At 39.8% G+C, this 22,580-nt stretch overlaps 2 protein-coding genes across 2 annotated transcripts; both read left to right on the forward strand.

The window, feature by feature from the left end:
* Positions 1–3,992: 3,992 nt before the first annotated feature.
* On the forward strand, positions 3,993–11,597 carry LOC109625517 (protein shisa-like-2B). Its single transcript, XM_020080766.2, has 3 exons — positions 3,993–4,494; positions 7,191–7,327; positions 9,654–11,597. The coding sequence occupies exons 1-3, from the start codon at positions 4,256–4,258 to the stop codon at positions 9,839–9,841; spliced, it is 564 nt and encodes a 187-aa protein (XP_019936325.1). The 5' UTR covers positions 3,993–4,255; the 3' UTR covers positions 9,842–11,597.
* A 3,295-nt stretch (positions 11,598–14,892) lies between these two features.
* On the forward strand, positions 14,893–22,158 carry LOC109625820 (carnitine O-palmitoyltransferase 2, mitochondrial). The gene is made up of 5 exons (XM_020081333.2): positions 14,893–15,137; positions 17,112–17,192; positions 17,287–17,393; positions 17,486–18,790; positions 19,159–22,158. The coding sequence occupies exons 1-5, from the start codon at positions 14,956–14,958 to the stop codon at positions 19,485–19,487; spliced, it is 2,004 nt and encodes a 667-aa protein (XP_019936892.2). The 5' UTR covers positions 14,893–14,955; the 3' UTR covers positions 19,488–22,158.
* The last annotated feature ends 422 nt before the right edge of the window (positions 22,159–22,580 follow it).

Genomic DNA, 22,580 nt, shown 5'->3' on the forward strand with positions numbered 1-22,580 from the left:
TTTTATGTATTTATCTCATTCCCACGTAGGGTAAGTGTGTGAATAGAAAATAGTGCAAAGTGTTTTGAGCAGTTTATCCGACTCTATCAGGGACATCAAGTATAACATTTGTGATTTTAGTATTCATTTGATTGGCCAAAACATTTGACAACAACTGTAGAACATTTTAATTAAAAAAAAGAACATTTGAACACCAACTAATTGAACACAGCCTTGTACTCTATTTTAGATTTAGATTTAGATTTGTCACAAGTACAAAGCAACGAAATGTAGCTGTGGGCAGTTGACACAGGAAATGCAGGTTTTCATCGGGGGTTGATTTACTGTTGACTGAGCCCCCTTTCCACTGGTCAGAAACCTCCACTAACATCTGGCTTTTGTCTGCATGAGAATGGATTGCTATCAGCATTCCCTCCCAAGTCAAATGACTCTGCAATAGACACAGTTTTTTTAACCAGCTTTGGTTGCAATCGGCACTGATAAACATGACACCTGAGTGAACACTCGTCTAGACGCTTACGCTGCACTTTGCCTGCGCTACCTTATAACGCGCATTGGACTTCTGGATGTTGGCGTGTCATTAGCTATAGTTGTTTGTCTCCTTTTTGTTTTTTACATCGGAGGGAGAAACAAAGAAAAACTCATCTAAAAATCTGCGTGAACCATCTTATTTAAAAGATGTATTATTTACATTAAATTATATTGCTTGTCACTGCCTGGTCCATGGGTAAAAACATCCCCTGACCCTAACCTGTATTACCCTCTTCTTCAAATAGTCTAGTATCTAACTACATACGTGCCCTCATATTTTAATTTTCACAAATTTTCGTAAAGAGCTCCTCCTTCCTGGACATGTTGTATATCAACACACACTATTGTCACTCTCAGATAATTTATCACGCCTTTCTTTATCTCAGAATGCTGGAAGAGCAAAGAGTCTATGGTGTCCCTCCCTATGTAAAACCCACTTTCACACAGGCAGCCATGGCTCAGCGGTAGGGCAGGTCATCCAATAACCAGACGGTTGGCAGCTCGATCCCCGCTCCCGCTGTTCGTCGCCATGACCGAGGTGCCCTTGAGCAAGGCACCGCCCCCCTCCCCCCAACATCTGCTCCCCGGACGCTGACAACGGCAGCCCACCGCTCCAGTATATGTGTGTACATGGTGTTTCTATGCATGTGCGTGTTTCAACAGGTGCCGACTGGATGGGTTAAATGCGGAGAACAATTTCATGTATGCATGTAAAAAGTGTAGAACATGACAATAAAAGTAAATCTTCTTCTTTATAAACCAATCTGTTTTCTGTTATTCCACACAGCAGTGATCTCAGTGCAAAGGTCTTGCAGGCTTGTGTTGCATCTTTCCCCTAGTTTTAATATTGGGACCACCACCACTGAGATCCACCATTGGACATGTATTTTATTCTAGGGGGTTTCTTTATAGGGATGCATTTGTATGCATCACACAATATCACTGCAAATAAACTATTCCCTTCTCCCTTTGCCTTTTGTTCTCTCCCCATGGGTGTCATCACAGTTGTCAGATAATTGCTCCCAGTTTGCCTTGATTACATTCAAAGAATCTGGGTCTTTTAAGTAAGTAATCCCCAAGTCTCAAAAATATAAGAAAGTAATCACTGTCCAAAATGTCCATTCTCACAGCCGCTAATCTATTTATTCTAAAGCTGAACGGCTCCTTTTCCAATAAAAAACCTTAGTTGTTCTCATTCACACATACTAACTCATATCTGTCCATACAATCTTCCTCAAGTCACTTCCCCAAAGGACTGGAGTCCCTGTGTTATTCTATAACCTCCTCTAAATCTTAATGTAATGAGCAAACAGACATTATATTATAGCAGTTGTTGATGTTCCTTTATCTGTTATATTATCACTACACATAGCTGAGACTTGATTTTCATTGTCTGCTGCTGCACAACCTCTCCTCACTTTGACTCTGTTTAATTCTTTCATTCCTTCATGTTGCTTAATCCAAGTTTCCTGAAGACATGTTACAGGCTTATCTTTGAATTCATCCACAAGTCTTTTAAATTCCTCCCAATGCATCCAAAAGCTCATGCTCAATTACAACATATTAAACATCAGCTGCCTCCTGATCATCACCTCTTATTTCCATGACTCTCTTTTAATTGATTATCTTTACATGGACACCAGTTTTACAATATTACCCACATTAAGTCAAGAGTCTGAATAAGAAAGCATCATGTAAACAGCATTTTCTGATTACTCTGACCTTTCGGGGTATTCTGACCCGAATTGCAGTTTTCACAGCATTTTGTGACATCAACATATGGTGGTTTCCAACTCCAGGGTGTAAACAAGATGAATCCAAGATGGTAAATGGCAGTGTCGTACATTTCACTATTTCAGGCTTGCATTTTAAAACCTGAACAATGCTGGATGAACTGGCTTAGTCGACCTAATGAAATGAGTCATAATGCTCAGTTTCATTTTAAACAGGAATATGAATCAAATATTCCATCTCATGTTGACATCATTATTATTCTGAATAGATAATCGATAGTCAGAATATTGCACACACTTACTTACTCTCATGTGCTTCTGCCTCATAAGTATGTGTGACTCCTCTGGACACACTTACATCCCTTCAAGAAACCATTCCACACCATCTACCTCAATTTTAACGATGTAACAGTTAATGTTAATCTTTATGAGCCCTGACTATAGTAGAATTTAAATTCTTAAACATGTTAAAGCATGTAAATATGTTTTCTTTATTTCCAGTTTGATTAAAATTATCCACCAGTTACAAGTTTCATTACAAAGGCTCATTTTTTGTTTTTTCTTTGTCTGTTCCATATCAATGAGTTGGTGCTTCCCTGGGTCCATAAATGAGCAGAATGTCTCCAGTATGGGCTCTTTGATGGCTCTGAAAACAGGTATGTCAGTCCACATGGCACACACACATAATACTAAATCACTGTTGGTTTATGAGTTGATTTCATTCTTTGCACAATAGCATTGTCCCAATGAACAAGCCAGCTAAGCACTCACATTAAGCACTGCTTCATGCAATAAGTGGTCCTGATCCAATTAGTGATACATGGCTGCTCATTCAATCAATGCATCATTATTCAACTATTACTACATCTCACCACTGTGAGAGCAGAACCTGTGCTGAGGTTTCATTAACCACTGATCAAATGTGTATCCCTGAGGTGGTACATAACATGTGAACTATCTCTGTGTCATTACGGTGAAGTGATGCCTATGTTTGTGTGAGGGTGCAGCCTCACATAGTCTCACATGAGTGTTTTTCAGAATGAAACATGAATATGTAACACACTGCCTGCATGGAGCAGCGATCGTGCAGTGAGGCAGAGCAGAAAAAAATCTCTTCTGTTGAAGAATGATTAGATGAAAACAAGCAACGATTGTATATGAGAACATTTTATTAGATCATATACTGAGACATACACTGCAGGGATCAGAGGACGTCACATGAGCAGGTGGTCCTTCATATGTGGCCCAGGACACATTTGTGTTCCCACAGTGAAAATAATTTTGTCACATGCATCCAAGACCACCTCTGAATGTTGTTTTTGCAATCCAATCTCAGTTTTCACACAATCATTTATTCAGATAAAAAACGTTCACATATCAGTCAAAGACATGAAACCTCAAAAAATAGAATAAATACAAATAAATACATAAATTAAGACAACACATCTGCAGAAGGGATTTCAAGTTCCTTTAAAGAAAAAAGCACACCTTCACAATACACACTTTTAAAAATCCTAATTTTTACATTATATTTTATTATAGTTCAGTGACATATTCTCAAAAAGATGTCAATAAAGTGAAAATGAGTCTCCCCAATGAACAAAAAAGACAGTCATCCGATACAGTCCAGTTGGACTCTGACACAAAGAGAGGGGGGTAGAGAGGGAGGAAGAGAGAGAGAGAGAGAGATGTATACAGGGATAGAGAGAAGGGGGTAGAGAGAGGAGGGTAGAGAGACAGAGTTAGAGAAAGAGTGATGTGGGAGTGAGAGAGAGGTATAGATGAAGATTGAGAGAGGGGGTTGGAGATAGAGAGAGTGAGATTGAGGTTGAGAAAGTGAGATGTAGAGAGAGGAGGGTAGAGAGAAAGTGAGGTGCAGTGAGAACAGAGTTAGAGACAAAGAGGAAGAGAGCGGTAGAGCGAGGTGTCAGCGCAGCTCCTCCTGGCTCAGATGATGAGGAGGAGAACTTGCAGTATGTGTGTGTGCAGTCATGGGAGCGGACGCTGATGTGCGCGCCACCGCGCGTAATGCGCTCCGTGCGTCGGACATGGGCTCGAAGTGTGAAAGTTACTACAGCAAGGAGAGGGTGTTCGTGGAGGGATTCACGTGTCCGAGAGCGGACAATGACTCCACGGCTCTCTACTGCTGCGGCTTCAGTGACTTGAAGTACTGTTGTGACGACCCCAACAGCTTCTTCCCATACGAGTATGGATACATGTGGTGGTTGAGGTAAGGAGCGGGGAAAGTAGCTGAACGTGACATTTACATTGTGCAGAATAATACAACTAAATGTTTCAAAGCGTGCATACTGTGACGCTTATCTTGATATCAGTGGTATTTTTGCAGCTTGTGCCTGTTTGGCTCCAATCTGGTTAACTGGTTGCTGAGAAACCAATTTCTCAGTCAGAAATATCAGTAGCCCTATTTAACATGCACACTCATGGATTAGTATTAGGGCAGTTCACAGTGGAATGTGATTCTGATTACTTGAATTAATGAATCTGTATCAGGCAGATTCCATATTGTCTCTAAAAAGAATCATTACATCACTGCATGGAACTCATGGGAATTTCATGTGCTGTGATATGAGCTCAAACATTGCTGATGCTGATGTTAAAATTCATTCAACTGGTCGCAGAAACAGTGTGTTTCAAAGACATTGACACACTCAGTTTACACTAACCTTTCCCCGATTGTCTTTCTTAAAATACACTAATCTAAATTACATGCTGCCTTTATTATCTCTGTGACTTTATTTGTGCATGTGTGACATATCTGTCTCTGGGAATTCTGCTGACAGCCCAGATATTCACAACTGTTAACTATATATATATATATATATATATATATAGTTAACAGTGTGCAAAAGCATAATGTTTCATAAAATAACATTTTGACGCATTTCTGGTCAGGAAAAAAGTTCAACATTCAATAAGCTTTTAATAGGTTTTAATTTAACACAATACAATTTCATTTTTCTCATTTATTTAACGGAATAAACAGAGCTGTTATTCTAAATGTATCTCTGAATCCATCCATCCACCAATCCACCCATCGATCCACCTACCCATCCATAACCCATCCACCCATCCATTACCAATCCATTACCCATCCATAACGCATCCATTACCCATCCACCCATCCATCCATAACCCATCCATCCACCCATCCATCAATCCACCCACAACTCCCAGTGTCTGGTCATTATGTATCATTGTGTGTCATTGGGTGTTTTATTTTACTGGACTTGGCTTTTGAGTCCTTTTTCAGCTTTACAACTCTCAACTGTCCACCTTCATATGATGAAGTATAAATGCAGAGCACATCACTCATGCAGTCGTGCATTGTCTCTTTTTTTATCTGTACTGACAGTAAACAAACAATTATAGCAAAGGTGTGTGTGTGTGAGAGGGGGGGGGGGCAATTTATTTATTGCACAAAAAATGTGTTCAAGGGTAATGCTGTGTCCAGAGAAGGGGCAGAGTGTTTCCAGAGCAGGAATGGAATGCAGCCGGCCGGAATGTTTCTCCAGCGAGGAATCGAGAGGACACTGTGGCTGAGGGCTGAATTCAAATGGCTGAATATGACAGAAGAAGGTGAGCAGCACGCGATGCTGAAGCAATTGAAACAGGATAAAGGCCCCAGCAGGCAGGCAAAACATACACACTTCTCTAAGAGCAATCTAGAAAGCTAGAAATACATCAAGATAATTTGGTGCTCTGGAAGGAAAGTATTGATCAAACCTGACTTATATACAGTGAGCAAGTGGTTTAGAGGAGGATAAGGTGCATGGAGTAGCTGGGAGGAGCAGGAACCAGGAGTTACACCTAGTGAGCAATTTGTAACAATTTATTTCGTCTTTGACATTATTTTTAATGCTTACAACTGGTTAATACATGACAGTGTCACCTCATAGCAAGAAGGTCCCTGGTTCAAGTGTGGTCAGGGTCTTTTTGTGTGGACTTTGAATGTTTCCTCCAGGTACTCAGGTTTCCTCCTATAAGGTCAAAAGAAACGCAGATTGGGGACTCTTAATTGTCTAATGGTGTGAATGTGAGAGTGATTGGTTGTTTGTATCTGTATGTTGGCCCTGTGATACTCTGGCAAGATGTCCAGTGCTCCCCTGTAACCCTCAAAGAATAAGTGGTACAGATAATGAATGGATGGTTAATTCCTTGATGTAAAAGTCTCTGACGGATTTTAAGGGTGTTCTCATGCATTTTTTCTTATGCTATAAATAATATTTTTTCATAAAGATCCATTTATCATTCCCTGGAAAATTGGGAAAAATGTCTGAAAAAAACCTGTATCACGTAATTTTGGACAAAGTTGTAAAAAATTCCTGGATCCGCCCCAAATTTGAATGGGTTCTTTCTCGGCTCGTGTCCCATTCTTCTATCAATTTTAATCGGAATCTGTTGAGTGACGTGTGTGTAATCCTGCTGTCAAACAAACACAGAGACAGGTTAAAACTTGTGACAGGTGAAACCATTTTTGGCAGAGCTTAAAATAAAACAAAAAAGTATTTTTCTCCTTCTTCTACATCACAACTTCCTTCCTCTACCTCAGCAACGTACAGTGCTGAGAGACATACATCATATGCACAAACATCAACACTGCATTCAACACAAATCTGAACACTAGAGCAATTGAATCAGGCAGTTTGGATTAGAGAATGTAAATGTTTCCTGTGTCCACTGTAAGGAAATAAAATGAAATTTCCCTTTAAAAACCAAGGAAACACATGGAGTGTAATCATCATGAGCTGTATTTCCTTTTTCTTCTTCTTTGTTCAGTTTTTTGGTGGGTGTCAATCGACGTTTAGGTGCATTACTGCCTTCACTGTGATGAGTATTTTCTTTGTATCGAACAGTATTTTCAGAGAATGTTAACGAAATGACACCTCTTTGTTCTGTGTCTCACAGTCTGGGAGCTCTGGTGGGTCTCTCTGTAGCAGCGTTGGTTCTTCTAGCCTTCATCATCACCCTGTGTGTACTCTGCTATCTGTTCATCACCACCAAACCCAGAGGACTGGATAATGGGCTGCCCCTTCGAGCACCAGGTAATGACTGCACTCTGCCCAATATACATACAGTGCTCTGAATATACTAACTTATTTGGGAGCAGCCCTCTGATATACAGGACACTGTGTTGTATACTAACTCCACACAGAAAGAACCTGGCCAAACTGGGATCTGGATCGCTCTCTGAAGCCGTTTTCTGATATGAATTCCAAATGTGAGTGTTTGGGTGACGGGTGGTGCAGCAGGATGTAACGTTTTAATTCCACAGTGGAGATCATGTGTTTTGTTTCGAGCACATCAACACCGGAATCGGCTCATATCACCAAAGGCTCTCTTGACATCCTCATCGGTGTCTTCTTCATTTTCATCCCGAGACATCGGATCATGTAGACAGTCTCTGGAGTTTTTACGTGGGGGCTGACTGAAGAAAGTCTGGAGCATCTCACTCTGATATACAGTGTCCTTCGTCCTGGCAGAGTGAGAACTTCATCTAATGATTATTAACTCACCAGTGTGTCCTGTGCTGAACCCTGCCTCAGCTGTTCAGACTAAATTAATTTAACGTGAAATTGTGGTTAAATAAGTTAAAAGCTGTGTCCCAGTTTGAAGACTGAGTCAAAGCAGCACGACTATAGGCTGACCCATTTCAAAGGTTCCGTCAAATGTGACTGACAAATTCAACCTTCAATTTCTCAGCAACAAAGTGTTCAACACACAGGAGTATTTTCCATTTTCAAACAACATTTCCTCTAAGGACTACTGCAGTGCTAATTCTAAACCTGCCTGTTTGGAATGGATTATTCTCTTGCCCTGTACGTGTTAGGGCTCCGGAGCTACTTCAGAATTATTCCTATTCGTTAAGGAGTCCTATTCATACAGTTCTACAATATACTGTCACTTTGTATTGTTTGTGTGCTGGACGTTGTGTGCAGAGCTTTTTATAAACAGTCTATGGTGCAGAGTGAAGTTATAAAACTTTGCGTACTTCCTACCTGGTTTAGACTTTCAATGCTTTTTATACAATGAAACTGAATTCGCTTTATTACTGATGACATGTGTGGCTTATATTTAACACCACATATTTACTCTCCCACTGACTTCTAGGCACCTGTTTATTCAAATGATTATTATTATACAGACAAGTAGACTCTCAACACTAACTTTAGATAAAACTCAATATTTTTAGGTAAAGATATACAGAAGTTTTGTTATGTAATGGTCCTTATTTTACATATACAGAAAAGGGTAAGGACACATTCTGACCTTGTGAATCCACAGAAAGTTGATGAACTTCACAGTTTCTCTTTTCAGTGTCTGAAAATTCAACCATATAATAAAGAGGTCTACTGAGATGTGTTACATGTCTTCAACAGAGAGTGATGTTGTGTTCCTGACATTTAATTCTTTCATCTTTTTCACTTATACTATTGCGGTTGAGCAGTTTTAGAAAACACAGGCTACATCCTTCACCTTGAAATCCCCATTTAGACATGCTGAAAGGACCAAATGTACATTTTCAATGGAGAAATAAAAAATGACTTAGAAATGATTCTATAATTGCAGCAGGTATTTTGCCAAAAGGTCAGTTAAGTTTGTAAGAAATGGACGAGGACAACTCTTTTTATAAACTATTCATTTGGCAGTGCAAGACGAAACTTAGTCTTTTTAGCATGTTATAACATTCTAGGAGGAAAAGAGAAAAATCTGGTTCTTAAATGGCCAGACTGTGTCCATCTGTTGTTTGTCACTGAGCACAAGAGCTTTTTAAAGAGCTGGCTGTGTCTTAACCATAGACTGTAAATAAAGACAAACATGTTTCCACTTCCTCCCACTGTACTAAAAGTGAAGCCAAAATATCCAGCATATACGGGTCCTTGAGCTTTTTTGTCTCATTTGGAGCCAGAGTCTGTGCAGTAGCAATCTAGCCTATACATGGGCTCGACCAATCAGGAGTCAGTCTCTGCTGTCAATCATGACATTTTGCCTAGTTTTATAGCATCAAATTACCAATAAATTCAAATCTACAGGAAAAAATAGCACTTGAACATAAATCGGTGTGATAAAAATGTCTGTTATGTCCTTTAAGTCCTCTGCTTGCTGAACCACCTCACCTGCACACTCCGAAGACTCCTGTGTTGTGAAGCATCTGAGCTGAAAATGTCCTCCTGCATTGTTCATGTGTGAAAAGGCAAACTATGAAGAAAGTCTCTATATTGTCACCAGCCAACAGAGAGCAATCCAGATGATTTGGCTTCACTTTGGGGAGCAGTCATGCTCTTGACACAATGATACAGTATAAAAACTCCATACTGGTTTGTCAGACTCTGTTCATACAACATCCTGAGTGAATTTTCTATTTTTCAGGTTCATCATCAAGTCCACAAGGACCAGGACCGAGTCATAGCAGCGCACCTCCTGGACCTCAAGGCTTCAGGAAACACTTCCTGAGGGGCAAGCTGGACTGTGACAACCAGCCGCCAGACCCAGACCGCCTTTTCCAGCGTTGTTTCATGGCTACTGTGACATCCATCAACGTCGAGAGTCCTGCATAGACTCGTAGACTATTCGACATTTGGTTCGGCTACTTTAACTTTGATTATTCTACCATCCTCCCTCTACTGAAGGTTCAATTTAGAATGTCACATAATCTTAAAGATAAATTGACATTTGACAAAATCAAATGTAAACCTTGAGGACCAAAAAATGTAGCAGGGGAGCAAGATGAGACCTTGATTGCTTTAAATGTAGGCTTTTGCTGCTGAAGCAAACAACATTTTCCATTGAAATCTCTTATTATTTGGTTTCCGGTTAGATCAAAACCCCATTATGAAAGCGGTCGTGATGTGCTGGAATTGTGTCATCAAACATTTTCATTTTGGTAAATCTGCGGTAAATGGTCTACCATTTAAATTAATCTCTTAGATTGAAATTCTCTAAAGTTTATTGTTTTTATCACCTCTTACTGAAATTTATGTTTATATAAACTTGAAGAAAAACATGAAGGATTTATCAATTTAAAATAAGTTTTTAAAATAAGATCCAGAAAGAATAACCTCAGCATGTTGAACAATGAATAACCACTGATATAATATTTTTGATAAACAACAAGAACATCTGCATCTATGTTTCTGAGTTCCTCGTGTTTACCTGGATATAACCCGGTGGCCAATAACCAATAACTTTGCTTTTACACTGTTATATAAAGCTTTATTTATTATTGAGCTGAATATTACAAATTCAAAAAGGAGGAGCATTCAGGACTTTGATGTAAAATGTGAAAGTACAGGATCTTCAAGCAGCCTGGTGTATATAGACCTGGAGGCAGTGTCTGTAGGCCCTCTGGTCTAAACGTCTCAACAGCTGTCAGAAGAATCCTTATTCATTCAGTCTCCTGAGGATTGAATCCTACTGACTGTGGATTCTCTGACTTTTTCCTTTGGGCCACCATGAGGTTTAGTCTTGTCTCGAAAAGTAGTGGATGGATTAGCATGAAATATGGTACACACCCACACACACATACACAACCACACACACACACACACACAATATTTTAAAAGTTCCCTTCACGATAAAAGATTTTTACTTTGCACAAAACTTTAGTCACGAACCAACCATTGAACATATTTCTTAGAGGTGACATTAACAAGAAAATAACTGTTGCTATATTTACTTAAATACAGGGTCAGATACATTGAAATGTAACCTGACATATTTAATTCAATTAACACACAAACAATGATGCCAAAAATAGAGCTGTGCATGTGTGAGATGTCAGTCACACCAGCTGTAATGTCAACAGACTGCCTCCACAGCCTGAACGTGACACTTTAAAAAAAAATCAAGGACATTTTAACAAGCAACATTTTATGGGAACATTTGTCTATTTTTGAAGAATCAGCCAACATGTTTCATCTTATGTGGACATGCAAAAGTTCCTACCTTTACTGAATAATTTGCTTTATATTGTAAACTTTGTGCTGTGTGTAAATGAAGCTTGAGCAATGGCATAAACCCCACCAAAATAAATACTTTTATTTACTTCGATATTTTGCATTTCAGAAGTTGGCTGAATGAAGAGAAGGCACAATTGTTGATTCACAGTTTGATGCCCATGTACTGAAATTGTTTTGATTGCATCAAAGCAGAAACTGTTGAACTGTTGAGCCATGAATTCTCAGAATAGTCATGTAATGTCTGTGTTTTGTTCACTAGCTTTGTACTTTGCGTGAGATATTTGGCAGCTCAAGTGCCTCTGACCTTGCACATATGTATTTTCCAAACTTATTAAAGGTACAACTTCAAATAGTTTTATGCTGTCTCTTGTTTTGATGCTTAACTTAACTTTGATCTTACTGCACCTTGAGCAATGGCTCCACTTCAAATTAGAATTGCTTCTTATCTTGCGCAGGCTAATGCATTTTTTATGAGTCTGAGCACCAAAGGTCCTGTTGGAGCTTCTCAGATGATTTATTCTTAGTTGCAGCACGTTTTTCATGAAGTCAAACCTGTAAACAATCCAACAAGTGAATGAAGATGAATTCCCTGGATGTCAAATCACTTTAAACCAGTCACTTCAAACAGGTACATTCATGGGGGGATGGAAATCACACACTCATACACTCAGATTCACTCAGCCACAGATTTGAACCAAAGCATCAAGAAACTCAGCTAATCAAGTTTTATTTTCACATGGGAATGTCATACTATGAAATTCTTGTTGCTCTTGCACAGAGACACAGGATTGTTATCAGTCGGAACCATCTGTTGCCCGTACTGAAGGACAACAAGCTCAGCCGACGGAAGGACTCTGCAGATTTAGACTTTGGGGTCCGGGGCAGGTTTAGGGTATAGATGGATGTTTACGAAGTCCTGGGCAAAAATGTTCTCAATAAAAAAGGGATATGTTAGAGTCATCTTAGCTGAGCTAGATCCTGATGCAACACACAAGCAGCAATGGGGACTTCACAGGAGACAGTACTTGGCCCAATCACATCTGGCACATTGATTCATATGACAAGTTAAAACCTTTTTGTCTATGTATTAATAGGTGTATTGATGGCTTTGTGGTGTCTGAAGGAATCAACTTCCTTAAAATAGAAAAACAACACATGGCATAGGTGTTGTTTTTCTATCTATAATCTATAGGCCCTGATAATCTGGCGGTCCATATGCTTTGGTTGGTTCCCTGAGTAAAGCTAAGTATGGGCATTAGGTCAAGGCTCTAACCACCGCTCTAAAATTTGGGCTGGCGCCCTCTTCTCTGTTTCTAGACAGAGAAGGTGTCCTTATCGGGGAACCAGATATGTTTCTTTAGGTTTATGACAAGACTCTCCTATAGAAACGGGGAGTTGAAGCTGTTAGCTCCGAATCTCTCTCCAGGCAGACTGCAGTGCTTGTACTGATGCTGAACATTTTGGAATAAACCTTTTATACAATCAAGACAGTGTCTTGATCTTCACATCTTCACATCATCGCTACCCAAATATACACAACAGCTTCTACCAGAAAATAATTTGGCTGAATGCTTATAAAAAAAATAGGAGGTTATTTTCTTGAAGATTTAGAATCAATGAGTACCTGTCCCAAACTTGTACTGACAGAAAACTGCCTTGTTCAAGACCTGCAGAGATATTTACGAACAAACCATGGAGACGATTTGTCAGGAGAATGAAACTACCTCAGTGGAGTTAGTACAGCAGACCAGTGTGTTGATAATTGGTGGAGCAACCTCTGCAAAGAGGGTTTGGAATATTGGATGTAGCTTCTTGGAGAACTGCATGAAAGAGGACAGTTTGAAGGAGGTGTACCCAAAAGGGCCATACATGCATGAAGGTATGCAATAATTCAGTTATGATGATTAGGTGTTAATATAGTCACATATGTGGGGGAGTTTTACTCAGTAAATTTACTTAAGTAATGAAGGCTTGTTTAAATAGTGTTTTACTGCATCATCAATTATTTTACAGCCCATACCTAAAGTATCTGCCCTCAGGACTTTTTCTTCTAATTGACTATTTCAACAGTGTAATATTATTACATTTACTTAAGATAAAGATCTTAATACTTCTTCCACCACTGCTCATGTCTGTTTTTAGGAAGAGCTGAATAACATCAAAGATTTCTGGAATGCACACCAAGTCCGATCTGTTTCCAACCCAAATGTCCCCTGCGGAATCTCAAATTTGATGTACTCGGCCCTAGCGTTATGGGACACAGTGGTCCGTGCCATGCCACTTGATCAAGAGGAGCTGAATATGTACAAAGGGCAAAATATGTTTCACCTGTGTTCCTTGTGATGAAGATATATTTGATCTTTGCATTATACTTGTGGATGAACTGGGCCTACAGTTCCCCAGTAAAAGGCAATTTGAAGCTGCATTTTTGGTAGTTTTAGCCCACAAGCCACACCTTTGTCACTTGTGTGTCATCTGTAGCAAAACTCGTTAACATAATTATACCGTTTTTTTTTAGTTTTTAAAGCATTCAGTGACATTAGGCCTATTTTGAAATGCATTTCAATTAAAATTGCGTAAAAAAGCCATTGCTTGCAATGGTATTCTTTTCTGTAAATTTTTAGAAAACAACTACCATTGTCAACATTACTTTATTGCATGAAAGACACTGTCATTTATGTAAGAATATTGTGTAGAGAGTCTAGAGGGTCAGTTTGAACATGCTTTAATAATTAACACTTTACTCTTAACATGCTGTATGGGGTTGTCTGTACAACTGGTTAACAGGATATATACCTTTCACACACTGCAGTTTTTTGGTTTTTAGTTACAAAAATAATTTGAATTAAACATACACACCCCTATAACACAATTTTTTGAAAGTATTACCTTACATTAACTGAATTCCAAACCATTTACTCTAAATGGTTGACATATTTTCTTTAACAAAAACATAAATACAATTAAAACTAAACTAAACCTTTTCAATGTGTATGTGCATTTCAAATTTGTAATTTACAGTACAAAAACAAGCCCTAAATCTGAACCTTTGTTCTCTATATTTTTAAATTCCTGAATAAATTACAATTTTTTGCTTTATATAGCCTACAAAGCAATTTTGGCAAAGGCAGGTTGTCACAGGAACTAACCATCATAGGCATCATCACATTTGTTAAATATTACACTGGCTAACCAAAAGGGTTCTGCATTCAATAGTGTTTTGCAAACTAACAATGTTGGGCTTCTTTAATATACCCTGACCAACCTGAACAACATTTTCGGTAAACACACTCTGTGTGCTCTAATATATATATATATATATATATACATATATAAACACTGCCCAATGAAAAGATTGTTAAAGCTGTCGTCACACATTACTTTTCTGTGTGTGTCTTAGCTATGCGCTCTGCGGTAACATTGTGCCACTGTGTGCAGCCACTGAGCACCACATGTCAATAAAAATGAAAAAGGAAATTATGTAACTGCTAATCGCATGTGTGTTTAAGGAAATTATGTGACTGGGAATGGATTTGGGGCTATTGACAACATAAACGTGTCTGCAGATAAAGGATCACACCCAAGCTCTGCCCCTGCTGGAGGGTCCTTAAAAGCTCCACACCTCTGAACATCTCTGTGTACCTGTGGTGACAGCGGTCACACAGCTTATTTCCACCAACTTCAACTGCAAACACCCGGAATTCACTTTCAATATGGCCAGTCTGCTTTCAATGCAATGTGTCGCCTCCCTGAGAAAAAGCAGAGGTCTAGTTCACTTAGGGACCGCAGTACTGGGAGTCAAGAAGCGAAACTACAGCAGGAAAGAAGCGTGTCCATCTGAGTACCTGCACCAAAGTGTGGTGCCATCGATGCATTACCAGAAGAGTTTACCAAGGTAAGGAGCTCACTATGAATTTGCTCAAACCCTTTTCCCAATATGACTTCAACATAATATTGTAGTATCAATATAACTTTGGTCTAATTTGAATCTTATCTGCCTTGAAAATATCAAGTGAGTGTAGTTAAGTGTAGGAGTCTAAGGACATTTTCATGATTTTTATACGTCTTTTAAATTTTGTTTTGATCAGGAAAAAAACGAATTTCTAATTTCCAGTGCAGTTTCTGTGAACATATTTCTACATATATTTTTTACAGATTTATATAAATGTCACTGTAACCTTTACCTTTGGCAACTGACACATAATCACTTTATCTTTGAGTCCAAGTGACAACTGATCAAAAGCTGAAGAAATTCCTTCAAGCAATCTTGAGATATCACATTCAAGAGGCCAAAAGAAGTTGTGTTCGTTATACATGATCAGCTGCTACCTCGATCATCATCCATGATCACGATCTACCATGCACCATCCCAGTCATGACGCACAATTTACTATCATGATCATGAACCACTGATCCACCATTAAGATGCCATCACGATCTCTGATTCACGATCCACCATCACGATACACAATGTGGCCACAGCAGTGATCTGAAAATGATAAAGCACAAGGACTCTGGAGAAGTCACAATAACATGAATTGATGAGACATTTATGTGATGAATAAGGAGAGAAGGAAATAAATGCATTCTAGACCTATAGCAGCATAACTACGAGCTGGGCCAACTGAAACAGTTCTACCTATAAGGTTTATCACAAAGGAAGTTTTAAGTCGACTCTTAAACATAGAGGGGGTGTCTGCCTCCCGAACTGAAACTGGAAGATAATTCCACAGGAGAGGAGCCACACAGTGATTAACTCTTGTGCGTGAAGATGACTCATTAATTTGCACAAATTGGAATCGATGTGAAAAGTAGAGAGGGTCCCCTCGATTTAAATATAAAGTATTTGAATATAAAGGGTCTTTTCTGGGGTAAAGAAAACTACAATTCATACAATTTAGATGAAATGAACTAGTGTAAACATCATGAGGATTATTCTGCATTAAATTTCTGACAATAGTTCCCTTTCACCTAAATCTTACACACTGAACCTTTAAAGGGCCGTGGTACATAATCCTGATGATAACGATAGATTGATTAAAGTAAGTAAAGTACTATTTATTAGGGGCAGAATTTCTTTAAGCAACTTTGTAGGAATAGGATCTAAGATACAAGTTCTGGATTTAGACGATGAGATTATTGTTGTTAGCTGATCAAGGGTGATCAGAGAGAAGCTGTCTAAACAATTAATAGGATTCCTGAGATTTCTATGCTTGATAGTGTCAACTGAGGGCAGGAGATTAGATTGTATTATTAGTAAGAATTGTATCATTTATAAAGACATTGCTGGTTAGGGATGGATGAATACTGGGTTCAATGGAGGAGGGACTCTCTGTTAGCCTGGCCATAGTGCTGAACAGAAACCTTTTTTTATTTCCCTATTAATATGGAACAGTTTGCAGCTCTTGCTTTGTGGGGGGCATTCTTATATGCTCAACCACTATCTTTCCAGGATAGGTGATTTTAGGGGTTTGGGGTCTAATGTTAATCGTAATGAGTGTACAGAGCTATCAAGTTTTTAAAGAGTGAGTTAAATGTAATTGTAATAATTTCCTTAAATTTAGCTACAGCACTATAAGGTAGTCATCTACAAAATGAGTTTTTTATTAATGTCATGTAGTCTGATAATGAGAAAACTAAGGTTGTTAAATTATGGTCTGACAGATTTTATTGCAGTTTAATCAGCCAAATATATATCTCTAATTGGGCTTGTTTGGCTAAGAAACATTGTATTAAATGGAAAATATTTCTAATTAACTTTTTTATGTGATATTCACCAGGAGTGTGGCCAGTCTTTTTGTATACTGTAATATTTACTGAGCTGTTGAAAGGCTGAATTGTCTCCTTGATTATTTTGACAATTGTTCAGGTTACCCATACCAAAGCTGGAGGATACCATGAGGAGGTATTTAGCTGCCCAGCGGCCTCTGTTGGATGATGACCAGTTCAGGTATGTGTAGTGAGACACTCAGTCTGTTCATTTCATTCATGGACAATATTAACAGTTAAGATCTTGCAAAACTCTTTTTCTTGTGTGCCCTCAGAACAATAGAGAAACTTGCACAGGATTTCCAGAGTGGTGTGGGGAAAAAGCTGCATGAGGAATTGGTAGCCCAGGATAAAATAAATAAGCATACAAGCTACATCTCAGGTGACGCCTTTCTTGACAGTCTTCAGCCTGAAGTTGAACATGTCAAATCTATACAATTACTAATGCAACTGGTTGACTTACTTTTATTTCAGGACCATGGCGTGATATGTACCTGTCTGCTCGTGAGTCTCTGGTGCTGAACTTCAACCCCTTCATATCCTTCAAACTGGACCCTAACACAAAGTACAATGACCAGCTTATACGGGCAACTAATATGGTGTGCTCAGCCGTTCGCTTCATGAAAACACTTCGAGCTGGATTACTGGAGCCAGAAGTTTTTCATCTAAACCCAGCAAAGAGTGACACAGACAGATTCAAAAAGTTAATCCGCTGGGTCCCATCCTCTCTATCTTGGTATGGAGCCTACATGGTGAATGCTATCCCCCAGGACATGTCTCAGTACCTTCACTTCTTTAACTCAACTCGGATTCCGAAATGTGGAAGAGATAAGCTCTTCACTAATGAAAAAGGGCGACATCTCTTAATTATGAGAAAAGGCAACATGTATGTGTTTGACATCGTAGACAGAGATGGGAATTTAGTGAAGCCTGCAGAGATCCAGTCCCACTTACAGTACATTTTGTCTGATCCGACACCAGCGCCCACCTTTCCTCTTGGGGTGCTGACTAGTGAGAACAGGGATGTGTGGGCCGGGCTAAGGGAAAGACTGATAGCTGCTGGAAATGCAGAGAAATTAAATCTTATTGACAGTGCTATTTTCTGTCTCTGCCTGGATGATGAGACCATGCGAGACCATATTGACATCTCCCACAACATGCTGCATGGTGATGGCTTCAACCGCTGGTACGACAAGTCCTTCAGCATAATTCTCACCAAGGATGGTCAGGCAGCCATTAATTTTGAACACTCATGGGGCGATGGCTTAGCTGTGCTCCGCTTTCAGAATGAGATCTTCAAAGACACCACAGAAAAGCCACTGGTGCACCCAGGCTCTGTTGCTGCTGCTGTAGATTCAGCCTCTGCTGTGCACAGACTGGACTTTAGGATGAACAGTGAGCTGGAAAATGGAATCATAAAAGCAAAGGAGAAGTTTGACTCAGCAGTTTCCACTCTCACCTTTGGCCTCGTGGAGTTCAAGAAGGGTGGGAAGAATCAGATAAAGAAGAGCAAGTTGAGTCCAGATGCTATAACCCAGCTGGCTTTTCAGATGGGCTTCCTGAGGCAGCATGGACAGACAGTGTCCACATATGAGTTGTGTAGCACCGCAGCATTCAAGCATGGCCGCACAGAGGCGATCCGACCAGTTACCTTACACACAAAACAGTGTTCGCACGCCTTTGTTTGTCAGCCGGGACAACACAGTGTGGAGCAACTACAAGCCATGCTCCAGGAATGCTCCAAATATCATGGGCAGCTCATCAAGGAAGCAGCTATGGGTGTGTATGAGACATTTCTACATATGTTGATCACACAACACAAATTTACAAATGAGGTGACATTTTGATTGTCCCAATTTAGTATATACTTATTTAAAAACCCTGAACATTTGGTTTCATATCTTCAAACATTTCATAGTTAAAAATTGTTTTACTTCTTGATGTTATCTAGCCGGAGAGGTGCTATGAAGGCTTTAATTGTCAGTGTACAAAATAACACAACAAAATTTTATTTAAACTTACACATTGAAACTGGATATACATATACTTATACTATATGTATTGAAACTGACACCACAGCATAAGTGTCAACTTACATGTAAACTCTGAGCTGCTGCACTAACTGCCTCCTCCATTTCTCTCACCAGGACAAGGTTTTGGCCGACATCTATTTGCCTTGCGATACCTGGCCATCTCAAAGGGCCAAGCCCTGCCAGGCCTGTACACTAGCCCTGCAAACATCCCCTTGCAGAAAAACACCATTACCACCAGCTCCCTTGTCAGTCCAACTTTGGGCCTTATGGGCTTTGCCCCGGTGGTGCCTGATGGGTTTGGCATTGCCTACAGTGTCCACAACGACTGGATCAGCTGCTGTGTGTCCAGCACCCCAGCTGGCAAGATCCATGAATTCATTCAGTGTGTCCACAAGTCTTTAGAGGACATTTTCACAGTCTTAGAGGGAAAGACACTCCGTTAATAAACAAGTGCTTATTAAAATAAGAAAATAAAAAGGAATTTTACAGTACAGCAAAGGTGAGCGAGGTCATCACTTTCAGCTTGTGGTTGGCTAATTTAACATTTCATCATACTGAGAACTGCCTTCTTTAAAATGCTACACATCTGAGGGGTCATGATGCATTCTATCAAAATAACTTTTTTTATTTTTTATTTTTGTTGCTTGTATTTTCCTGTCAACAGTAAGTTATGACTTCAATCATATTAAATTAAGCATATTTTTACATTGAGATGATGAGATGTGTCCAACTCAATGTTTCTTTTTGTGTCCCACTGTTTCATTCTGTGTTCCACTTGGATTTCCTGTTTTAATTTGTAGTTTCTGCTCCTTGTGTGTTTTCTACCTTGACTTCCTGCCTTTGTTAGTGTCACCTGTTTGTCCTGTGCCACCTGTCTCTAGTTTGTCATTGGTTCAGTGTGTATTTTAATCTCTGTGATTGCCTTGGTCTTTGTCAGTTAATGCAATTTGGCTTTTGCATGATCTCTGTGCCCTGTTCTGCATTTTTGGTCCAACCGCTCCTCTAACCGTGACACACCATGACAGAATAAACCGACCAATTACGGACCTAGCAGAGCTAAACATTTTTTATAAAAAAGTTTCTGATTTGGACTACATGGTGGACAAGCTGAGCATCATACACAGCAGTAAGCAGTGCTACTGGGTAGGATTTCAACAGTACAGGCATGGCTAGAGGACATTTATACATATTTGGTATAAATATTGTTCACATACGGTTGCCAGAGTGGCCTTGCTTCTTCATCACCCTCTCAGATGTGCTAAGTTAGTTTCTCTTCAACTTGTTAAAAGCCTTGTACCTCTTAGAGAGCAATCTCCATGCCCTTACACAATTTGGAATATCTCAGTATAAGCCTAGATAGTAAAGTATTTGTCTGACAAGTTGTTTAGCATCAGAGCAGATATTAAATCCCGGTTTGTTGCGGCCATTGTCACTATAAGTGAGTCTGCTTATTGTCAGTTTTGTGATCCAGCCCCATCTATTGGTTTTGGGGGCTTCTTCATTCAGGTCTGGCCAACCAAACCCGATACTCTCTACCCCTTGGTCTATAAATCTATAGATCCTCAATAATTACAGTTGCATCAAACATTTAGTTAGCTTTCTATATCCTTATTACTAATTTGTTGGCAAGGTGAGTCAGAGTGTCTCACATGTGTCTCATTGATACAGTGATGGAAGCAGTCTTACCAGAAATCTGCCAAGGTTATTCTCATTTAATCCTCCGCATGACCTTACCCTCTAACCTTAGAGGAACACATGTACACAGCATTTCCAATCACTCAAAGACTGATGGAACTTGTCAAGACTTTGGGTTATCATGCTATGTCACAACAAGAAGGAATATTGATTGTCAAACATCATCAGTTGCTACACCCTTGATGCTTTAATATGTACTCTCCGCTGCCTAATTCCATTGTTGCATGCCGGATCTTGGGGACCCCCCTTGACCCGCGGCTGGGGCAGTCACAACATGTTACAGTGCCTTTGTCACCCAAAGAACAGGCGCTTTTGTAAAACCCATCTTCTGGTGCAGGTTTTCCTTTCAACCTCCTCACACTTACACATGTTCCACCCGGAACGGGCACCTCCTGTTGGGCCCCACATGAGCTGGGCATGGCTGCCGGTGGACAAACTCCTGTCTCTGCGTGCGTCAGGCTCTGGCGTGAGGTGATGAGCATTTTGTGGGGGCTGCGGGTGGTCAAGGGTGCTCGGTGGGTGACGACACAAGGTGAATGAAGAGCTCCACTGCACCCTTGTCGCAGTATTTATTGCACTCCCATCCGTCCTGGGAGAGGGATCCCTCATAGCTCTCTCTGAGGTTTCTATGTTTTTTTGTATCGAACTCATCAAGCATCAGAAACTAATCATCTTTTGTGAATATGTGCTATACAAGTAAAACATTTGATTGAATAATATGTATGTGCTTTGCAGCCGTATGATGTTGTTGCATATCAGCTGGTTTGCTGAGTTTTAAGTGTTCAATATTGGTTCATTTGTTGCCATGTGGTTGTGGGAATCCAAGTTTACTACGTATACTCCCCCACAGCCAGGGTGCCTTTGAGGGGAACCTTACTAAGTAGTATATTCTCCTGCAGGCCAATGCGTCTAGAGAATGGCCACACTGCGTCAGCGAATGGCGCACACTTATAAGATAATGATCCATAACATCAGGCTCTGAATCTGTGCAGTTTTGGGGGGTTACAAGTATTTGCTCATCACTCCCATCATATCTGTGTAATCATATCAGGGGAGTGATTAAGCACCTAGACGCCAAATACAAACCTGTTCTTCTGTTGCAATAAACATTTGAAGGTGAGTTGTCTGGCTGAACTAACATTAGCTTTCAAATAACTTATATCCATATCATCACAACACAAATCAAACTTATTGAACATCACATTAATATAATTTAAACAGTCCTGTGCATAGCCTAGCATTATTAGACCAGTTGTGTTACCAGTTCATGAAAAGAGGGAAAAGGTCGTTTGTGAGTTTTCCTGTGTATGACCATTGCCTGTTTTTCCTGCCGTGATTCTCTTTGCCTGCTACCTTGGGTACCTTGTTTTGGACTACCCTTGTTCAGAACTGGACTGTAATAAACCACCGTATTTGCTACTCTGCCTGTTGAACGGTGCATTCTTGGGTCCTCCATCTCTTGGTTCTGATACCCTTAGTGGCTGACATGAACCCAAGTTGCTCTCGCAGTGATTTTGATGGCAGTGTGCATGGTAGGGTGCATCTGGAAAGGTCAGTCCTACCTTTTGGAATTCCAGTGCTTCCTACGCACATCACCACAAAATCATCTGGTTTATATGTGGGGTTGGGGGGTTGGTCAGCTGGCGTGTCCTTCACCTGTGTATGGATCAGAGATAGGGTGGAGGACAAAGCCTTGCAATATTTTCAGACATTTTCATAGAAATAAGTTTTCTTGTTTCCACAGAGCACCAAAACCATGCATTACACCAAATGCTTATCTTGAGTCTATATAAATAGTAACAGTTATGTCTTTTGCAACCTTACTGGATTAGTTAGTGCCA

The sequence above is a fragment of the Paralichthys olivaceus genome, chromosome 3, assembly GCF_024713975.1.
Source record: "Paralichthys olivaceus isolate ysfri-2021 chromosome 3, ASM2471397v2, whole genome shotgun sequence".
NCBI lineage: Eukaryota > Metazoa > Chordata > Actinopteri > Pleuronectiformes > Paralichthyidae > Paralichthys > Paralichthys olivaceus.